Source organism: Beta vulgaris, chromosome 3, assembly GCF_026745355.1.
Source record: "Beta vulgaris subsp. vulgaris cultivar EL10 chromosome 3, EL10.2, whole genome shotgun sequence".
Lineage (NCBI taxonomy): Eukaryota > Viridiplantae > Streptophyta > Magnoliopsida > Caryophyllales > Amaranthaceae > Beta > Beta vulgaris.
Window position 1 is genome coordinate 4,400,154 of NC_079204.1, and position 22,861 is coordinate 4,423,014.

A 22,861-nucleotide genomic window follows, 5' to 3' on the forward strand; every position below is an offset into this window, starting at 1 on the left:
AACTAGAAATGCGTAAATAATTAGGTGGAACATAATTAAGGTTCATAAACTAATGTTCTTAAGCTTAGAATACATAATAATAAGAGTCTGCATAATTTAAGTAATAATTATTCCTCACTGCTACGCCATTCCGTCGTCCCGTCATTACCTAAAGAAAGCAAAACGTCATGAGCCGAGGCCCAGTAACATACACTCTACATCGTAAATTCATTTCAATTCATTTTAGTTGCAAACAGGGAGGAGAGAGAATAGAGTAAAAACATTTCATAAACATTTTATGTAAACATAAATTCATTATTATCTTCATATCATAATCATCATCATAATTATCTTATTGGTAACTTGGCGAGTATAAATACAGGGACGTCTCCCATCATCATCATCGTCATCATCATAGGGCAATAGCCACCAGGGACAACGTCCCTAACCAGAAGGTGGCATAAAGCCATGCATAGTGCGGTGCCACCAGGGACAATTGCCCTAACCAGAAGGTGGCGTTTCCGCCATAGAATAGAACGGTACGTGCACGACCAACATAACATCGTACTGCCAAGAACCATCTTTCACTTTTTTTTATCATGTTCGTTTATTTTATATACATTATACTTCACAATCATCATGAAATCATATTCTTTAATCTTTCGAAAGTCATCAATTACGTAACGTCATGAAAATCATGTTCATAAAAATATTTCATATCCCGCAATCCATAAAAGCATACATTTAACATAAACATTATAAATATCAACATAAAATAGATATTTAGAAAGGGAATGCGGGTGTTAGCAGTAGACGTTACCTTAAATCCTGCTTAGTAACTTTGATAGTTGGGGGAGGCTTGTAATATCCCTTTTTCCTTAATCTAACCAATAATTGATAACGAGACGATTAATATCGTAACATTCCTCATTTTTTATTATTATAGTTATAGGTTGAGTTACAATTAATAGTTGGACTATGTATATTTGTTTAGTTTACTAAACTTTATAAGTATCGTCTTAATACTTAAATAATAATAATAATTATTATTATTATTGCATTAGCTTTTATAAAATAAAAACTTATCATATTCAAATATTAATAAATTAAGGTTAATAATATGAATTTAACAAAACAAGGGATAAGACCATTTTATATTATAATTGTTAAACTTATTTCACCCAACTTGCCCATTAATTATGCTAAGTCATATTACTTAGATTATACTATACTTTTCATTTAGTTATAATTGTACGTAATACTTTCAACAACAAACTTAATAAGTTGTTATTATTTGAGCCCATCATCATAATTAGTAACTACTTAACAATTAAGACATCTTAAGGCCCAAAGGAAAATAAGAAAGGGGAAGTAAATAAAAAGGTAATGTTCATTACCTTGCGGGCTTGCGGCAAGGAACAGAGGAAGCGCGACAAAACGCACGTCGCTGGATATGGACGCTGCAGCGGCGAGGTTGAAGGTGTCGGAGTGGCTCGTTTCAGGTGGCGTTTCGTGCAGCCAGCAGGTGGGTCGAAGAGAGAGAAAGGAGTGTACGTGGGTCGTTGCTGGTCGCGGAAGTATTCGGTGGTTGGGAGGAGGGCTGGTGCGTGGCTGCTGTGGTATACGATGTCACAAGTGGTGATGGTGGCGTTGTGGTGGTGCGGCAAAGGTGAAGGTTGGTGGTGTTGTCGTGACGGTGCGGCGCAGGTGGGTCGAAGAGGGAGAAGGGTGCTGCGAGAGAAACGAAGTGCTGGGTAGGTGGAGCCGTGGAGGTCCGTGGGTGTTCGGTAGTTGGCTGGGTAGTGGCAGTAGACGTGGGTGGCGAAGTTGTGGTTCAGTGGTGGTGCGGTGGAGTTCGCCCAAAAACAGAGGAGGAAGCAAGCAGTGGGTTAACTTCTGTATTATTTTTGGCTAACATTAACTCCAAATTTCTGATTTTCGGTTTCGTTTTGTGTTGGCAAAACTTGGGAATCAATCGGTATTTATAGAACTTGTTGGAGGTTGTCATTGCCTTGCTGTTCAATTTATCATGTGAAAAATATGAATTTGGGGTCAAGATACATTAATGGAAGAAGGTTGAGAATTCAAAGTTTGGGGGCTTCTTCCCGGATTTTATGAGATATTGTAGCAACTTCATTGACTAATGGAGAAGATTTCTGACATGAGCGTTGTAGTATAGAGTTAAAGGGTTTGATTTCATGTGTGAACACTTCAAAAAAAAAAAAATAAAAATTGCCAGAGAAAGAAAATGGAGGAAGGAAGAAGATGGGCTAGAATTTTAGACTCATAGGGGCACTTTTGTAATTTCAATTTTTACTTAAGTATATACTTGTTCTATTGTCCACAAGTTAGATTAAATAAAGGAAACTTAAAATAGCTTATTATATATTTTAATATCTATAATTCTTGTTTTTGTTAGTTTGAAAATATTTAATTTATAATTAATCCGATAATTAGTATTACTTAAATACGGGATATTACACTTTGGATGTCGCATAAGGGGAAAAATTGTATTAAGGAGAAAATGTGACACTAATATAAATACCAAATGAGACCAAACTTTTTGTTTTTAGACTAATTTATTTTATTTAAGTTGTTGCGGACAGTTCAATATGCGTTTCATAATGGTATTTTTAATGCTATCTTTGCTTTACCTTATCTTATAAACTTATTGAATATTATGCTAAAATCAAATCAAATTAGACCAAATTTGAACTTATGAAAAATTTGTAAACTTATGTGTATTATGATAGACAAGTTTGTTTATTTATCAAAGTAATATATTATTAAAATAGAATTTGAGAAGAGTTGAACAAAAACTTATATGAATACTTTTTTCTTCTTTTTCTATATATTAGCATAAAAATATAGCCAAAGTTCATTAATTAATATGAAATTAGATTAGACAACTCTAAATATATTCACACTGATCACCTTATTTTAGGTGAACATAATGTCTAAATAGATTTCATAAGCTTCGCTTAGCAGATGGGATAGATGTTTCAATCCTCAAACATCAAGATTGAGGATTCAATCCACATTGAACACTTTGGGTAATGAGATCCCCTTACCATGTTCCCTCTCCCCTACTTTCAAAGTTTAACCTGCTAACCTAGAGGCTAGAGTAGCTCGACCTACGGGAGCTTTCGGGCTTCCTGCCCATCTTCAAGCGTCCAGTTATTTTTAATTTTTGGGATAAAATTTGGAGTTGAGAAGTAAAAGTTGTAACTAGTAAATATAATTTCAAAATAATTGTTAAAAAATCTCTTATTTTATATATGTAAATTAAAGAGGGAGCAAGGTTTACTTATTTGCTTGCAGCCTAGACCATTGAGCAACATATTCAAAGAGTGGTTATATGTCGTTGTTCTCTCTTAGTATGTCTAGGGAGGCTTTTCTCAATGAATTGGGTCTTGGAGCATATTCCTAGTTGTTCGGATTTTTCGGACTTTAATAGTTATAGTTTCTTTGTTTTTGTGGTATGTGGTTTGGTTTGGCGTGTTTTGAAGTGGTGTAGTATAATTTGTTTCACTTTCGACAAACAAAAGAACACTTCAATCTCCAAGTAAATGTCATTCGTTTTTATTTTAGGATGTAACACAATGCTAGACTAGCATACCTAAAAAGAATTTGCTTTTCATAAAAAAGGAGATGTCCAACCACGAATTATGATGCAACTACCTTGTAATGAGTTCACTCTAATCAAGGCGCCAACTTTCATCACCTTTTGCCCTTGTGGCCAATATAACTACTTTTAACATGAACCAGTCACATAACGTAAGAACGATATGTAGAAGTCTTGAGAATTACTTCATTGCCAACTAATGAAGTAACGATATATAATGGTATCCATAATTTAGCGTTTTCATATGGTTTCAAATCAAATATGGAGTTATGTATGATTAATTAGAGTGTGATAATCAAGAGTGAGCCAAAAAAGTGACCTTCTTATATATCTTATATAACCCATCTATTTGTACGAGTATTATCATCAAATCATTTTAAGCAATCACGATATACCCCTTTCCGACGAGTGATGATCCAAATAGATGGACAACATTGACCTTTTCACAACAAGAAATCTACAATATTTTCTCCTCTGTCTCGCTTATCAGACTTCATACCCTATTCATTTCAAGTTTTCAGCTATTATTTTTATTGAATTGATTTGTCTTGAAATGAATTTATTTTTGTTGCATTAATGTTATTTTTCTTAATTCTTTAGCATTATCTCTTATACAATTTACTGATTTAAATTAAACTTATTTTTAGTCCCCAGTTCATATAAAACATATTTTTTCTACTCTCTATATCAAACTTATTTATCATTGCTCTAAAAATAAAAGAAGAAATTATAAAAAAAAAAACGTTAAACTTAACAGAAAGTCCAACATCGTTGAAATCCTTTTTTTCTTTCTCTCTCCAAATTGGAGCCCCAATTTAATCAATTATCCATCTGCATCTTTATTATTAATCAATTAATTAATTTTGACAACTCAAAAAGCATAATATTCCCAATAACTTTTCGATCTCTCTTTTTCTCTTTGAACTCATTCTTGAATCTATTTTTCTCAATTGAGTACTGAAGTACTTATAAAGTATACAATACTTTGAACTTCAAAATAAATTCTTCTTTTTTGATTTATTTTTTCCCTACTCCTCTTCAAAATCTTTCCTAAAAATCAATTCTTTTACTTGGGTTTTTCAAATCCAAATCCAATTTTATTCTGTTCTTCAATAAAATCCCCAAATATTTCATCTTTTCATCAATCAAAACCCCCATTAAATCTTATCTGGCAATGCCATTTTCCATCAATTCCAATTAATACCCAATTATTCCAATCACAAAAAAATCTTACCTTTTTATCAACCCACCTTCAAAATTCTTTTAATTTTCTACTATTTTTCTTCTCCCAGTACCAGTAGAAGAATAAAACAAAAAAACCCACATCTCAAATTTTTCAATTTTTTTTGGGTTTTAATTACTGTTCAAATGTGTCTGTAATGCACACAGTTGGAACTAATTCTGGGACAAAAAATAGCCTAAAACGTTCTAGATCAAAGTCATTAGATATGCCTGCTACAATTACAATGATTTCCCAGAAAGTTAATAATGAAGATGATGATTGTTCTTTATTCTCTGTTGAAGAAATTGTGCAATACCCATTACCTGGTTATGTTGCACCAACATCAGTTAGTTTTAGTCCAGATGATGATATGATTACTTATTTATTTAGTCCTGATCATAGTTTAAGTAGGAAAGTTTTCTGCTTTAATATGGAATCTGGTAATCATGATTTGGTGTTTAGTCCAGCTGATGGAGGACTTGATGAGAGTAATATCTCAGAAGAAGAGAAGTTGAGGAGAGAGAGAGCTAGAGAAAGGGGTTTGGGAGTGACTCGGTATGAATGGGTCAAGATGTTACCATCTAAGAAGAAGATGATCATGGTGCCTTTGCCTGATGGGGTTTGTTTTCTGATTGCTTCTTTTATTAAGTTTTTGTTGTTTTTTGTTTGAGAAGTTTTGATGAATTAATTTTTGTGTTGATTGATTTTTGTGGATGTTTTTCTTGCTGTGAGTTATGATTATGTGAAGTAGGAGTAGAATGTACTTATTAGATGATTAGGGTTTGAGCTTAGTGATTATAGATCTGTGATTATAATACTGGAGAAGGCATCACTCATTTCTGTAGAGAAGGCAATAAGGGTGCAGATTGGCTTGCCAATCCAAGGCGTAGGCGCGTAGCTGAAATTGACAGAGTTTCATTTTGTATAATAATCCCTTACTGCTCTTAGTAGGATTTTGGATGAGGATATCGGAGGTGTGACCATGCCACGCTTGATAGTTTCTTAGTTTGTTTCTTTTTGTTTGGGGCTTGCTCCTCATTAGTATCAAAAAGAGTTGTGATTGTTATTTATTGGAGTATATGTATCAAGTGCTAAACTTTTTCAGGAATTTCTGAGGGTTGATAGTCAGTACCTTTTGGAATGTAGCATTTTTTAAATATCACTTGCCACAATTAAGCAAAATCCGTAGTGTGGAAAAGTAGTCATTTGCTAAGGAAGACACTAATGCGACATAAAAGGTTGTTTCTTTGTTTTGCTCTGAATCCATGTTGTGGTTATGAGTTTGTGTTGGATGCTGTGGGTATGACTTTCATAATTTCAGTATGAACTGGCACAAGTATGTCTACATGTGGCGCTTACTTTTCTGTAAGGATAAAAGATAATAAAGTTGGGGTTGATTTTGTTTAGTTCACCATTAGAGGAAGAGGAAGGGGGGGGGGGATTGAGGTGAGATTGGTGAAACAGAACAAAGTCTGATGGGTTTGAATAATAATTTATTCTGGGTTTTTATCTTGTCAACGTGTCATAATTATTAATGACCTCAGAAAGTCTGCCGTAATAGTGATGCTGTAACGCTACCTGGTGGCTTGGGCGGGATTAGGAGGGTCAATTGTTGTGATAATGGTGGCGTGGTTTGCGCCTTTAGGTGTATATGTAAAAAAAGTTTATTGGGAGGTGGAAGTGCTGGAAGTTGAAGCTGCATTGCTTGGATTTAAAATAGAAGCAGTTGGGTCATTTGCCAGTTGTGCTGGGAGAACTCTGCTCATGTGATGGGTAGATTTGGGTTGATTTAAAATACAAGTTGATTTCGTAGACTGTTATCTATTCCCATTTGAACAGTTTGAGAACTCTGCTCATGTGATGGGTAGATTTATTGGAGTATATGTATCAAGTGCTAAACTTTTTCAGGAATTTCTGAGGGTTGATTGTCAGTACCTTTTGGAATGTAGCATTTTTTAAATATCACTTGCCACAATTAAGCAAAATCTGTAATGTGGAAAAGTAGTCATTTGCTAAGGAAGACACTAATGCGACATAAAAGGTTGTTTCTTTGTTTTGCTCTGAATCCATGTTGTGGTTATGAGTTTGTGTTGGATGCTGTGGGTATGACTTTCATATATTCAGTATGAACTGGCACAAGTATGTCTACATGTGGCGCTTACTTTTCTGTAAGGATAAAAGATAATAAAATTCGGGTTGATTTTGTTTAGTTTCACCATTAGAGGAAGAGGAGGGGGGGGGGGGGGAGATTGAGGTGAGTTTGGTGAAACAGAACAAAGTCTGATGGGTTTGAATAATAATTTATTCTGGGTTTTTATCTTGTCAATGTGTCATAAGTATTAATGACCTCAGAAAGTCTGCAGTGATAGTGATGCTGTAACGCTACCTGATGGCTTGGGTGGGTTTAGGAGGGTCAATTGTTGTGATAATGGTGGCGTGGTTTGAGCCTTTAGGTGTATATGTAAAAGATAGGAGGTTTATTGGGAGGTGGAAGTGCCGGAAGTTGAAGCTGCATTGCTTGGATTTAAAATAGAAGAGCAGTTGGGTCATTTGCCAGTTGTGCTGGGGGAGAAATACTTTGAATCTCATACACAAGTTGATGTCATAGACTGTTATCTACTCCCATTTGAACAGTTCGAGAACTCTGCTCATGTGATGGGTAGATTTGTTCACCCACTTGGAGTGGGATAGAGATTGTATTACTAGCAATATTTACTGTCAAAAACGTATCAGTTCCTTCAGAATGTGTGAAGATACCGAAGGATTACTCTACTTACTAAATATTTCTCAAATCGAGATATTGTCCAAATTATGCAATGAATCCGGTAAACATTCATAGTTAAATTTAAAGACTTTTGCTCTTTTTTAATGCTTAGTACTTACCCAGCATGAAGTGTTTCTAGTTCTAAAGATTTAGGTCAAGCTTCTGTTACAGTGGCATTCTTATATCCAGACATGAATAGGGACCATACTTTATTACTAAGCTGTGTCAAAGTTTCATGCTCAGCATATCATATTCAGGATTCTCACTCCTTTCTTGTGAGTGAATTAGTTAATGGATGCACATTCTACTAATCAATATCTTCAGAATTGAAATTCTTCTATAGGTTCCTATTTACTTCACAGTTGGGCTTGATGTAGTTGCTATGGGAATTCCAGGTTAAGATGTCGACAGTATAGCTGACAAATCATCTCTGTTGGCAAAACCTCTGGACTCTGGAGATTGGACTTTTGCTACTGTAGATTAAGGTTTCTTTTCTTTTTTTTTTTTGGAGGGGGTGGGGTGAGGAGTGTTCGTAACCTCTATGCGGTTACATTGTCCCTTAAAAAAACAAGGCCCGGTACCTTTTGTGTACTGATTGGGAGTACTAATATTAAGACGTTAGAAGTCTTGTGCAGAATGTTAAACAAGCATTATAAATTATAATTGTTCCTGATGTTGGATGTATTGAACATCATACAAAATAGAAGCTCTTGAAGACTTGTTAACTCTATGGGGTTTTGATGATATAATTTAATTGACAGTTCTAGTAGATTGCTAGATTGTTATGGAAAGCCTTTCTCTTTTTTTAACCAGCTCCTCCGTTGGATCCCTACAGGGAGCTTCTCTTCTGTGGCAATGGAAAGTGCATCCTGCATTAGAAAGGTACACACGGAAGGAAGAAGATGGTTCTGGTTTTAGAAGGTTTATCTTTTTTTTGTTTTGTCAGGAGAAAGGTTATTGGTTATAGCTATTCTTCAGCTTTTAAGACATATGTGAAGTTGGCTGAATGTGCGTGGAACTGTACAAAAGTTTTAGTTTCTAGATTGAATACGATGATGTAAATAACCCTTGCTACTCTGAACTCAGCCTTCTCTAAATGAGATCGCTCTCATTGTTCATCTATTAGGGTTTGGTGTTGATATTTGGACAAGGTCTCTATCTCTCTCTGATAATTGTGTGTTTATATAGTCTTGATTCTTAATCGAATCTGTCTCCATCATTGTTGTCTAGTCTAGGAGATGTTTCTTTCTTTTGTTTTTGTAGGAGCTAGGTACTACTTATGAACGTTCATCTGTTAAATTGTATTCGGTGTCGATGAAGTATTCTTTTTATTGCCCCCTCACGTTCTTCTTATGACATGCACAGGTTTATGTGTATGATCTTTCTTCTTCAAAAGTTGATCTCAAGCTTCAAAGCACACCCGGCTCGCCAATTATTGATCCACATCTTTCTCCAGATGGTAATATGCTTGCTTTTGTAAGAGACCATGAGCTGCATGTTTTTGATATCCTGTACAACAAAGAGAAGCAATTAACATATGGTGCGAAGGGATGTACATTAGTAAGTTGCTAACTTATCCTATTCCAAATGATGAGCGAAAAAACAATTTGCTATATTCTCCGGTTGATTTTTTGTAGGGTGATGCTGCATATGTCATGGTATATACTCCCTCCGGTTCTCATTAGTTTACCCACTTTCCTTTTTGGGTTTTCAGTTATTAGTTTACCCACTTCTTTTTGTTTCTGTTTTTGGAATTGTCCTACCAATTTTATATTATAATCACCTTCTCACTCTACTTCTCTTGGCCCACAACATTAACTTCAATAGAATATGCAATAAATTAATACTTTCTCGTTCCTTTTATGACCTACATACTTATTTCTCTTAAAACTATGTGCCGAAAGAAGTGTGTAAACTGATACAAACTAGAGGGAGTAGGTCCCTTGTATTAAGTTAACTAAATCCGACAACTTATTTTCAACACAGGAAGTATTCTTTACTTACAATTTCATAAATTAGTTAATATATACTTTATGCTTCATGTGAACTTGGTGTTTGGTTTTCCAAGCAATGGCTGCGAGCCTGCGAATGTGGAGTTTCTATAATGTTAACTTGTGCATGAAAGAGCTGCAACTGGAGTTTGGCTTTTTAGAATCAATGTATATCATTATATAAAAATTTATATTGCTGACAAAATTTTCATTTGTTTTCATTTTCATGAACATAACATTCTTGTTTTTTTGTTCCAGACTCATGGCCTTGCAGAATACATTGCTCAGGTAATCCTTCTATACTGCCTGTTATTATAGAGCTTTAACTCTGCTTCATCACCCTTGCAAATAGGTTGTGAGTTGTGACCCATTCTTCTGGTGACATCTCAAAAGCACCGTCAATGTACATAGCAGGAAGTCAGGAACCCCTATCAGCTTCCTCATAGGACCAGCCGTGAAAGCTTTGGCAGCAATTAATGCCATGCCAATTGGTCTGACAAACATTGTCTCATTCAGCCAAGCCATATTTTCTGTATACTAGGTAAATGATGATGGAGTTGTTTTATGGTCTCCTGTTCATCATCTTCGAGGTGCTTCTTCACTTTTCCACCATGGCACCATCCTAAACAGCACTCTGCAATCTCCATCATTCATTGTCCCCTTAGTTTCACCGTCTTAATTCATCTATGTTGCAACTACCAGCACTTCATGTTCTGCCGTAACTGTGCCCTCTTGTAGTTGCTTTCAGTTTCTACTTGGATTAATATAATTAGCTTTTCCTTTTGGTATTTATTACAATGATGTAACTGGCCTATTTTCCCTCTGTTCCATATTAGTTTACTCACTTCACTTTGGAGGAGAACCATGGAGGGAGTACAAAAGTATGGGAGAGAAACTGAAAAGATGGAGAGCGAAACTAAAAAGTAGGTAAAATATTAAAAAGTGGATGACATGGGTGGAAAAAGAGGATAAAGTAGATGAGACATGTTACTAAGAATAGAAAAAACAACAGTGTGTAGATTAAAAAGAAACAGATCAAAAAGGAAAGTGTGTAGATTAAAAAGAAACGGAGGGAGTAGTACTTAAGGCAGCCTTAATCCAATACACTGAAAGCTAGCTCATACTATCTGAAAAACTGCAAACTACGGATTTCTTATTTTTTATACTTGAAATATCATTATATTCCCCTTTCCCTCAAGGCCTTCTGCTTCATAAATGTAGGAGGAAATGGATCGCAAGAATGGATACTGGTGGTCACTAGACAGCAAATTTATCGCATTTACTCAAGTTGATTCATCTGAGATCCCGCTATATAGAATTATGCACCAAGGTAAAAGTTCAGTTGGTGTTGATGCACAAGAAGATCATGCTTATCCCTTTGCCGGATCTTCAAATGTAAAAGTTAGACTTGGTGTTGTGTCTATTGCTGGTGGTCCCATCACATGGATGAATCTCCTTTGCGGAGGAAACAGTGATGAGGAATATTTGGCTAGAGTTAATTGGATGCCTGGAAACATACTCATTGCTCAGGTTTTAAACAGAGCTCAAACAGAGTTAAATATTCTCAAATTTGATATTAAGACAGGTCTAAGGAAAGTGTTGCTAGTTGAGGAGCATGATACGTGGGTGAATCTGCATGACTGTTTCACACCTCTTGACAAAGCAACAAGTGGTGGTGCGGGGGGATTTCTTTGGGCCAGCGAAAAGACAGGATTTAGACATCTTTACTTGCATGACATTGATGGGCATTGTTTAGGGCCTTTAACAGAAGGTGACTGGATGGTTGAACAAATTGCCGGGATTAATGAGGCATCCGGCATCTTGTATTTTACTGGAACCGTAGATGGACCGCTGGAGTCTAACCTTTACTCTGTTAAATTAGTTCCCAATAGGGCCCACCCGCTGCAGGCCCCTGTGAGATTGACACGTGGCAATGGAAAACACATTGTAGTACTTGACCATCAGATGCAAAGATTTATTGATATTCATGATTCTCTCACTTCTCCGCCAAAAGTTGTCTTATGCTCTTTACGTGATGGAAGCTTAATTGCAACATTATATGACCAACCATCTGGAGTTCCAAGATTCAAGAGGCTCAGACTTGAACCACCAGAAATAGTCCAGGTTAAAGCAAATGATGGGTCTGTATTATATGCCTCATTATATAAACCTGATGAAACAAGGTTTGGACCTCCACCGTATAAAACTATGATTAGTGTTTATGGTGGTCCAAGTGTGCAGCTTGTGTCTGACTCTTGGATCAATGCTGTTGACATGAGAGCTCAGTATCTGAGGAGTAAGGGCATCTTGGTGTGGAAGGTTAGTGTTTTCAATCCAATTTTTGTTCTCCGGGGCTTTTTGGAATTTGCTTATTTCGCAATTTGATAAAAATTCTTTCTGTTTTCCAGATTTTATTTCAAGACTGACCTTGCTGATTTCTTTACATGCATACAGTTAGACAATCGAGGATCAGCTCGTAGAGGGCTAAACTTCGAAGGAGCCGTGAAACACAAATTTGGCCGCATCGATGCCGAGGACCAGCTGGCAGGAGCCGAATGGCTAATCAGTAAGGGGCTAGCAAAAGAGGGTAGTATTGGCCTATATGGTTGGAGTTATGGTGGGTATCTTTCAGCGATGACATTAGCCAGATTTCCTGACATGTTTTGCTGTGCTGTTGCTGGGGCTCCTGTGACTTCTTGGGATGGTTACGATACTTTCTACACGGAAAAGTACATGGGATTGCCCTCTGAAAATGTAGATGGTTATGAGTATGGCTCAGTGATGCACCATGTTGGAAATGTCAAAGGAAAGCTACTATTAGTTCATGGAATGATTGATGAAAATGTGCACTTCAGGCATACTGCTAGGCTTGTGAATGCATTTGTTGCTGCAGGTAAACCTTATGAGCTTCTAATTTTCCCAGACGAGAGGCACATGCCTCGACGTCTTAGGGATCGGATTTATATGGAAGAAAGAATCTGGGAATTCATTGAAAGGAACCTTTGAAAAGCCTAGTTTCAATTATATGGAAGAACATTATTATTGGACCATTGGAGTATATAGCACCCTCACTTCCCTGCTTGCTCATTCACCCGAATTTCTCCCTTTTTCCGCGGTAGGTTCCCTTTTTTTGTTGGTTGGGGGAGAGGGTGTAGAAGAAGAGTTCTTTGGGTTAGTTTTAGGGGAAAAGTTCTTGTGCCCTAATGAACCCTTTTTATTAGCATTGATTTTTTCTTTTTGTAGCATAGTTTGATAAACTAGAAGTTATTTTTCATTTTCCCTGTAATGTTGTAATAATATTGCGTTCAAGTTCTTTGTCCATGTCAATGTGGTTTTTATTAAGCCTTTTCCTTCCTCTCCAATTTAGATGTGGTTCTTGTGTTGGCCATTTTCTGATAACCGATGACTGTAAGTGGTCGTGTCGTTCGACGTCTATATGGAAATAGTTTCAAAATTGCCATTCCTGGTAGTTGTTTGGCTGACCATGAGAAGTAAATTTACCGTAAGAAGTTTATAAGAAGACTAAGTAAGTGACTTTTATGTTAAAAATCATTAATTGCATATGTGAAGAACACTAAATTTATTAAAAAGACTAGTTTTAAAATTTGGATTTTTTGATTTTTACCATTTTTTAAAACCGTAATTTTCAAAAGAACCATTTTATAAACTCAATTTTTAAATACTATCTTATATAACCTTAATATTTTTAAATACCTACTAATAGATAGATCAAGTGACTACGTTTATGAAATCGTTCTTAAATAAAGTTTTATACCTTATATACATTCTAGTTAATAAAGGTAGAGGTGATCGAATCTGTCTTAAACCTTTTTTGACAACGATTTCTTGGACGAAATTTGGTAATTGGCAGGTATTTAAAAGTATTTAGGTCTTATAAGGTGGTTATTTGTTACAATGAACATAAAAGGTGATTATTTTGCAAAAGTTGGTTTTATAAGGTGGTAAAAAGCCAAAAATATCTGTAAAAATTTAATAAGCCAAAATCATTTTTTATGAGCTCTCAAAGTTGATAATAATACGATGTTTAAGTACTAGCATAAGTTGATGGCTAATCTTACAGTAGTACTGGAAAAGACTAAAATTGAGGAGGCAAATAATATTGTAGATCTGACTAGAGATTGTTTTTTTTTTTTTTTTTTTGGTATTTGCACCCGGTTCACCCTTCGGGCTACATCCGGATCGAGGCCAAGTTCGGGGTGGCTAGGTTCCATTCCTCTCCCAAGGGTGTTGCGGGGATTCGAACACGGGTCCGTCCTACCAAAGCCAGTCCCCATCACCACTGGGCCAACACTTACTTGGTTGTGACTACAGATTGTGGGTAATTTATATTGAGTAATAGAGAAAATAGTTATGAATGAAATAATGGTCCTATTTTAACATAGAAAATAGAAGCAAGTAAAGTAATTATTGGGCAGGCTCCTTGAGCTCCACATCAACTCGAGCTCGAGCAAAGGCACAACCGCACAACTCCAGAATGATAAAGCTTTGGGATGACAAAGGATCGGTTAAAATTAGTTTAATCAACACAAATATTCTAAAGTTCAGTAAAAACTAGTGAAACAAGGGTGTCGTAGTCTAATGATATATACCATTCTTAGAAAGGGAAAGATAAAATCTATACTTAGAATTTAGGTTGCACGGAGATGGATACAGGTAGACCATGGGCATGGGTCGGGCTTGTTCACTGGCTCGGCCCGCAGGCTTTAGCCAATGGCGGGCCAAGCCGGGGTCGAGCTTGTGAGTGGCGGCCCGCACCATGCCTAAAATTTTCAGATTTTGTGCATGAGCCCGCAAGCTTGACTCGTGTTTTATGTGTTTTTTTGGCAGTTTTAGACTAAAAAACAAAGAAAATAGGAGCTCGGCGCACGGGCCATATAGATGGGATCGTGCTGGGCCACGGTGTCCTGGCACATACGACCATAACCACCTCTAGATACAGGTACGGGGACAAAAAACGACGAGATTTCGAAATTTTAGAAATGATACACGTATCCATACAGGATAGTATCGGGTATGGATATAGGTACAAGTACGTGACATAGAAGAAGTAACCGTGCTACATAGCTTATTCTTAAAATCACATCCTGTAAAATTTTGGAAGTCCCTTTGGGATGTGTACCAATATTTGGGATTGAGAGCAAACTTTAATTGGATGGACATTCTCTAGCCTCAATGATATGAATTTGACATGAAACTTTGATAGAAACCTAAAGAGAAGTTTAAATTCAATGCTTTGCATGTAGCTAACATTAATGGGTGATCCAAGAGGGGACCAAGGGATATGCACCCTGTATACTGAACCCCATGAAGCTACTGTTTTTATGTTTACAATTATAGATATGTGGTTGCCTTTTCTTTTTACCCTTTTGTCTATTCCAATCAGTGTTTCTCTTTTGAAAAATTATTTACCAAGCTGACTGTTGATGTTTGATGCTTTTCATGGGAGTATGGGTGAGGTTTCAGATGTTCAAACTTACTTTAATTTTGAGAAATTCCTATATATAAATTATGTCCTAGCTTTGACAATTATATGTATTTATTGTATTGTCGATATATTCCTTAGAGCAACTTTAATGGTAGAACAAAATGGAAATTGCCTTAGAGTGCCACCTAGATTTTTCTAGCTAACTCAACTTTAAGTCAAAACTCACACAATGGTTAGCCAATATACTTGTTGTTTGAGTAGGTCCCATTTGAAATAAGATAGGTTTTTATGTAGAGAATAATACAATAATTGTTCACCAAAATTCCTACATCGGTCCACAAACTTTAGCTCAAGCAAATTGGCTTAGTTAAGCTACATTGGCTAGTAAATGAAATTTCAACTACTCACTGCAATGGTTGGACTAATTGCTTAACTTTTTTTTTATTGGCTAGCAAGTCCGTAATGCTCACCATTGAAGTTGCTCTTACAGGGGCTGCCAAGTCAGCAACTTTTGGTCGATGGTACAATTATATTTTATTCATTAGATTTTTGACTTAGTGTCTATGATAAATCTCCCTCATTTTACCATTGCGGAGTTACATTTTCAACCTATATATTAAGTTTTATCATCCATTTTTTATGAGAGTTTGGACTTTGGATTATGTGTTGTATCTTGTTATTATGCAGTTGACTCTAGTACATATCGGTTCGTTGATTAGGACTAATAGAATTTCAAACCAAAAATAAAGGTGTATTTGGCAATAGCGTTTGAAGTATTAGTAGGGTTCGTTACAAAAGATTGAATATAGTTTTTTTTAACATAACTACTAGTTTGACTGAACATCTATACAAATATATTAAAAGGCGTGTGTGACAATATATACACGCCACGTGTCACGTCTGTTACTCCACTAGAATTGTCGAATGTGTACCTAAGTCATGTCAATTAACAAATGTAAAATTAGCTTGCAACAAGATTTGAGCCCGCGACCTCTTGCTATTATAACATGACACTATTACCATCTCAACCAACTTTTAATTATGCTTTAAGTGTTCACAACAAAAATTTCATGTATCATCTAGGAAAAGACATAGTACAATAAGAAGCCACCAGATAATCAATCCTCTTGGTAAAAATAAACCTGGAGGCCATCACTTTGCATTATGAAAAAAGAAACTCACTTACAGAACTACAGAAGTGGAAGTAATGATGTGTAAATCAATAAAAATTAAAAAAATCTAAAAATCTATTTAGCAGCTAAACTCTCATGAAGATCATGTTTTCCATTTCCGAAACTAGAGAGGACAAGATTTCTTTGAAAGACCAACGAGTTTCCTATCTCAATGATCTTCAGTCACAAAATGATATTTTCCCAACTAAAAATTTCTTAGCTAACTCTACAGTCTATGCCCTATTATATACATCTTTTGTCAGCAATAAACAAAACTACAACAGATTTCTATGCAACAATAGTTCTTTAATCCTAAATTTTGGATTATTTCACGAGAAATGAACTAATGGAGTGTTTAGAAACTTTTTTGAGGCAACACAAATGTGCCAAGCACCCACGCAATGTTACAAATCACATCAGCTTTCCTAGGATTTTTTCATAAGAAAATATGATTAGGCCCGAATAAGTCCAAAATTTTTCCAAAAATAGCCAAAATGGAAGGTTATAATACACGCTTTCGTGCTTTTCTGTGGCCCGAGATCCGGACGGCACGACGTGTTTTCTACAGACGTGAGATGTCATTGGAAAGGTGTTAAGTGGCTTGGAACAAATATATGGATGCATTTATGTTCATTTTGAGGCAATTTTGGGTTTCACTAGAAATGAACAAATGTGGTATTCAAAGGCTTTTCGAGGCAATGCAAATGGTGTTAAATACTTGCGCAACGTTACAAGTCACGTCGACTTTTCTAGGAACGTTTCAAGAAAATATGACCATGCCGGAGAAGTCCAAAAATGTTCCAAAAACAGTTAATATTGAAGGTTATAATACACACTTCCGGACTCGCCACAAGATGCCTCCTAGGGACCTGAGAAGTCATTGGAAAAGAGTCATGTGGCTTGGACCGAATATGTTGATGCCTTTATGTTCATTTTGAGGCACTTTTGCGTTTCACGACAAATAAACATATGGGGTGTTTAGAGGCTTTTTCCAGGAAACACAAATGGGGCCAAGCACCCTCGCAACACTATATGTCACGTCGGCTTTCCTGGGAATGTTTCGGGAGAAAATATGACCAGACCCGTAAAAGTCCAAAAATGTCCCAAAACAGTCAAAATTGAAGGTTATAATATACACTTTCAGACTTTTCCTGACCTGAGCTACAAACGCCACATGATGTCTCCTAAGGACATGGGAGGTCATTGAAAAGGAGTCATGTGGCTTGGAACGAATATGTGGATACCTTGATGTTCATTTTGAGGCACTTTTGCGTTTCACGACAAATGAACATATAGGGTGTTTAGAGGCTTTTTCCACAAAACACAAATCGGGCCAAGCACCCTCGCAACGCTATATGTCACGTCGGCTTTTCTGAGAACGTTTAGGGAGAAAATGTGACTAGGCCCGTAGAAGTCCAAAAATGTCCCAAAACAGTTAAAATTGAAGGTTATAATACACGCTTTCAGACTTTCCCGGGGCCAGAGCTATGGACGCCACGGGATGCCTCCTAGCGACATGGGAGGTGATTGGAAATGAGTCATGTGGCTTGGAACGAATATGTGGATGTCCTTACGTTCATTTCGAATCAATTTTGGGTTTGACGAGAAATGAATAAATGGGGTGTTCAGAGGCTTTTCGAGGCAATACAAATGGTGCCAAGCACCCGTGCAACATTACAAGTCACGTCGATACTCCTATAAATGTTTCGGAAGAAAATATATGACCAGGCTCGGAGAAGTCCAAAAATGTCCCAAAAACAGTCAGAATTAAAGGTTATAATAAACACTTTCGAACTTTCTCGGGGTCCAAGCTCTGAAAACCACGGGTTGCCTCCTAGGGCCATGTGAGGTCATTGAAAATGAGTCATGTGGCTTGGAACGAATATATGAATTCATTAACGTTCATTTCGAGGCAATTTTAGGTTTCACGAGAAATGAACAAATGGGGTGTTTAGAGGCTTTTCGATGCAACACAAATGGTGCCAAACACTCGGACAACATTACAAGTCACACCGGCCTTCCTAGGAACGTTTTGTGAGAAAATATGACCAGGCCCGTAAAAGTCCTAAAATGTCCCAAAAACAGCCAAAATTAAAGGTTATACTACACGCTTTCGGACTTTCTCGGGGTCCGAGCTCCGAACGCCACGGGATGCCTTCTATGGACATGGTAAGCCATTTGTAAGGAGTCATGTGGCTTGGAACGATATATGGATGCCTTTACGTTCATTTCGAGACAATTTGGGTTTCACGAAAAATGAACAAATGGTGTGTTAGAGGCTTTTCGAGGCAACGCATTATGCCAAGGACTTGTGCAACGTTATAAGCCACGTCAGCACTACAATGAATGTTTCGGGAGAAAATATGACTAGGCCTGGAGAAGTCCAACAATGTCGCAAAAACAACCAAAATTGAAGGTTATAATACACGTTTTCAGATTTTCCCGAGCCCCAGCTCCGAACGCCACGGGATGCCTCCTAGGGACATGGGAGGTCATTGGAAAGGAGTCACGTGGTTTGGAACAAATATATGGATATCTTTACGTTCATTGCAAGGTAATTTTGGATTTCACGAGAAACGGGTGTTCAGAGGCTTTTCGAGGCAACACAGATGGTGCCAAGCACCTGCGCAGTGTCACAGCAAGTCACGTCGACTTTCCTATGAATGTTTTGGGAGAAAATATAAACAGGCCCAAAGAGACTAAAAATGCCCTAAAAACAGCCAAAATTGAAGGTTATAAGTAACAAAAACTAAATGTGACCCAATCCGATTATAATTTAGTCGAACTAATACTACATGCGCTCTTTTTTTATTATTACTAAAATGTGTTTGAACACAATTTTTAAGGATTTGGACTAGTAATCTAACATAAACTAACTCTTTAATTAACTAGAGTAGGAGAGAAATCATCCTTAGAAAATGAAAGCAATGTTATAAGGCAAATTGAGTAATTAATTATGGTTTTAATGACAAAATAAGGCAGTATTGTCAATTAAAGTTGCTTCTTATACCAAAATCAGAATTGTTGCAATAGATGTGAAAGTACCCAAAATAGTAATTATTCTAATATAAAAAGAATGGAGAAAATATATTGTAACCTCATCTAATGTACGAATCTATAATATGTAAGCTTCTGTGTATTATGGGAGCTTTAGTGCTTTACCATTTAATACTACCATACATCATCTAGTCTAAAATAAGTAAGATGTTGATGGAGACCGCGGAATTGAAGAGAGCAAAGAGATATAAAACAAAAAAATTGTGACCTATGTGCAGAAAGAACCGATCTTATAAGAGACCATCTAATTTTAATTTAAAATTAGACTTTTTTTTTGGTATAAGATGAAGGATACTCACTTGAGGGGGGGGGGGGGGGAGGATATGGGATGAGGTTTGATCTCTATACCTCAAGGAGAACATACCACTGTTTGAATACAGTGAATAGTTTAAGCTATGTCAATTAACAAAAGTAAAATTAGCTTGCAACAAGATTTGAACCCGTGACCTCTTGCTATTATAACATGACACAATTACCATCTCAACCAACTTTTAATCATACTTTAAGTGTTCACATTATTATATTTGTATCTTCTAAATGTTGAGTTTTTCTTAATATATTTTAGTGGGAATGGAAGAAAAATACATATCAAGTTCCGAAACACAACACCAACCCGGGGCAACGCCCGAGCCCAAATACTAGTTAATTATCAGAAAAACAACTTCTAATGTCGAAATCAAATAGCTAATATCTACGACTAGTAACTAGTAATACATGTCAATATGTCATAGCTATCACAATAGCTAATTCTGTCTAACAAATCCTAAGTTTTTAATGTTTACAATTAGTTGGGAGAAGAATCAAATCCCATAAAAGAGTATGAAGAAGAAAGGAAACAACAAAAAAGAGTTGTTTCTAGCAAAATTCGGATCCAACCCTCCCAAAAGCCCCAAGCACATTTTTTTTTTGAGGGGACAAGCACATATTTATTAGTCAATACAACAACCACTACAATAAAAAAGAGTACATATGTTTATGATTTTAATCAATTTTCTTAATTTCCACTCTTATTGGTTAATTCCCACCACTTTCGGACATTATAAAACGGTTTTAACTCCTAATATTCAAGTGTCTATAATTGTCACAATTTTAATTGTCCATATTTCTCTAGACAAAGTTTTAGTAACCTTAATTAATAATTAGACAGAATACAAGTGACCATGTTCAAATAACCTAATATGTCTCGATGCCTCAATTTCAAAGTAAAAACAAATATGTAGATTGATGCAGTTAATTACAAAGAAAACGTACTTGCTATATTAATTAGCACATGCTCTAGTCTACTTAAGTTTTAAGAGACAAGTAACGTTTGGCTATTGCACCAGGAAAGTCTAAAATTACCGTAATAGAAATGTGGTACCTTAACCAAACTAATTAACTCACACCCGTTTGCCTAATTTTTTGATCCATATGAATCACGACAAATACAGTACAATTTATAAAGAAGGAGGGATTCGAAACTGTAATCTATCGTTCACAACAACTCAATTTTAACCATTAGGCCAAGATATCCTTGGTATACATTTGCCTAAATAAAATGATAAGAATGACAATAGTAGAACTATAAGATAACTAAAAAAGGTATAATGTGAGAGTGTGTCTTGAGTGTAATAACATGTTACACCATAACTTATTGTGCAATAAAATTTCATATTTACATAATGACATACACTCCAACAAAAATGAAATCGACTATACAAATAATGACATGAATTTGATGATATTTATTTATTTATTTCATGTCATTTGAGTTTTCTTATAAAAGAAGTGTTTGTTATTGGGTTGTTACACCCAAGAATTTGTGATAATATGAACTAGTTTTTGAAGCTTTTATCTAAGAATCTAGAATAAAAAGCTATTTCGTATTATAAAGAAGTATATTTTTCAAATCGTATATAATTGTGTATTTTTTTCTAGGGTACTCGGAAGAAAAGAATAGCAAAATATATTGTGTCTTCCTTATCTGATTAATTTTCATATAAAATTGAATTAAAGTGGTCCAAAACGAATAAACCCACTAGCAATAATTAGTACTTCTACAATTCGTTTGCACAAAAAGTATAACTAAATCTTGGAAAAAAAAAGAAAAATGGAAAATAAGTAATTCAAAGTAGATTATTCCAATTATTGAGAATTTACGCCTAAAAAATTAAGAGAAGGTATTGGGTCAGACGCGTCCGACCATAATATTTGATCGGACGACTTTCAGTTGGTTTTAATTTTTTTTCAGTTGGTTTCAAATTTTTTTCAGTTGGTTTCAAATGAAAGAAAAACAAAACAAGCTGAAAGAATTTACACACCAACTGAAAGAACACAGAAGACCAAATGAAAGAAAAACAACACAAGCTGAAAGAATTTACACACCAACTGAAAGTCAACAGAAGACCAAATGAAAGAAAAACAACACAAGCTGAAAGAATTTACACACCAACTGAAAGAACACAAAAGACCAAATGAAAGAAAAACAACACAAGCTGAAAGAATGTACACACCAACTGAAAAGTAATCTCTCACCAAATTATTACTATCTTATCAACTTAGTAAACAAATAAGATGATTATTCAATTATATCCTCAGTATGGGAATTCATCAGTAGACCAGCTTGGATCCATAACTTGAAGTTAGCATCATTGAACAATGAATTATACATCTTTATCGAGGTAACGACGTTATTAGAAGATGGTGAAACATAAACAAGAAATATGATGGTGTTCTTGATGAATGAGAAACAAGAAGAAGAAATAGTATGGAGATGGGAACTTCTGTCAAACATAGGTAATCAAATATTCTTCATTGGATTTGGAGATGATGTTTCATTTGCACTTGAATCTCCAACTGAAAATCTACCACAATGGAAACCTGGTACAATCTTTTGGGTTCTTAACAGGGATATAAGTGTATACCATGGAGTATGCAGCTGGGATGATTCAGATTCAGGTTATCCAATGCCCGCCGGGACGGAGTGTCTTAACCGTGTGGGTTAACCGTATTACCATGTGTATTTCTCGATGGTTGATGCTATTTGCGGTCGTCCGACGGAAAGTATTGAGTCAGACGGTCTGACCCAATACTTTCACAAAAATTAATCCAATATCCAATTTTTTTTTTCTCAAGAAAATGTTCAACCAATCATTTATTTAGACAAAGTAAAATTGTCCCCATTTCAATTTGATTTGAACTGATATTCAGGTGGAACGAATTATTCACTTAGTTCCAAATAGGACCATGCCCACTAATTAATCTATCTCACTTTGTTTGAAGTTTTAAACAAAAAATTTTTATTCAGTTAGTACGTACTGAATAAATTATGGGGTAGAAATTTTCCGATTGAGATTGTTTTATGCACACCACTTATGTGTTTGGATCCTTTCAAAGACTTCTAATATGCTTAATAATACACTTTTACTAGTTAAAAGTTTGAGTTTACAACTACATATCATATTTTCTAATTTTCAAAATTTTATAACACCATCAGTTCCAAATTTGACTTGTATATTTTTCAATACACATCTTTATAAAAATTTGATATTATTAACATACATTTTTTTTTGAGAATATACTAGAACGATTTAAATTAGATCTCGTATGACTATATTTTTTAAGGA

General features: G+C 35.7%; 1 protein-coding gene across 2 annotated transcripts; it reads left to right on the forward strand.

Annotated features, from left to right (window-relative positions):
- Positions 1–4,442: 4,442 nt before the first annotated feature.
- Positions 4,443–12,902, forward strand: LOC104888243 (uncharacterized). Of its 2 annotated transcripts, XM_048640861.2 has the most exons (6): positions 5,315–5,445; positions 8,426–8,472; positions 8,956–9,150; positions 9,840–9,869; positions 10,803–11,900; positions 12,036–12,902. In XM_048640861.2, exons 2-6 carry the CDS (start codon positions 8,446–8,448, stop codon positions 12,585–12,587), a joined length of 1,902 nt encoding a protein of 633 aa, XP_048496818.1. In that variant the 5' UTR covers positions 5,315–5,445; positions 8,426–8,445; the 3' UTR covers positions 12,588–12,902. The 2 variants fall into 2 exon arrangements, with proteins under 2 accessions (XP_010671444.1, XP_048496818.1); XM_010673142.4 differs by lacking the exon at positions 8,426–8,472 and having other exon boundaries at positions 4,443–5,445.
- Positions 12,903–22,861: the final 9,959 nt, after the last annotated feature.

Bases quoted from the DNA above. Each gene is read 5' to 3' on its own strand.
- LOC104888243 (XM_010673142.4), top strand. From the start codon at position 4,984: ATGCACACAGTTGGAACTAATTCTGGGACAAAAAATAGCCTAAAACGT. The intron at 5,446-8,955 runs GTTTGTTTTCTG...TGACATGCACAG, and splicing joins TGGTGCCTTTGCCTGATGGG to GTTTATGTGTATGATCTTTC. The intron at 9,151-9,839 runs GTAAGTTGCTAA...TTTTTGTTCCAG, and splicing joins GTGCGAAGGGATGTACATTA to ACTCATGGCCTTGCAGAATA.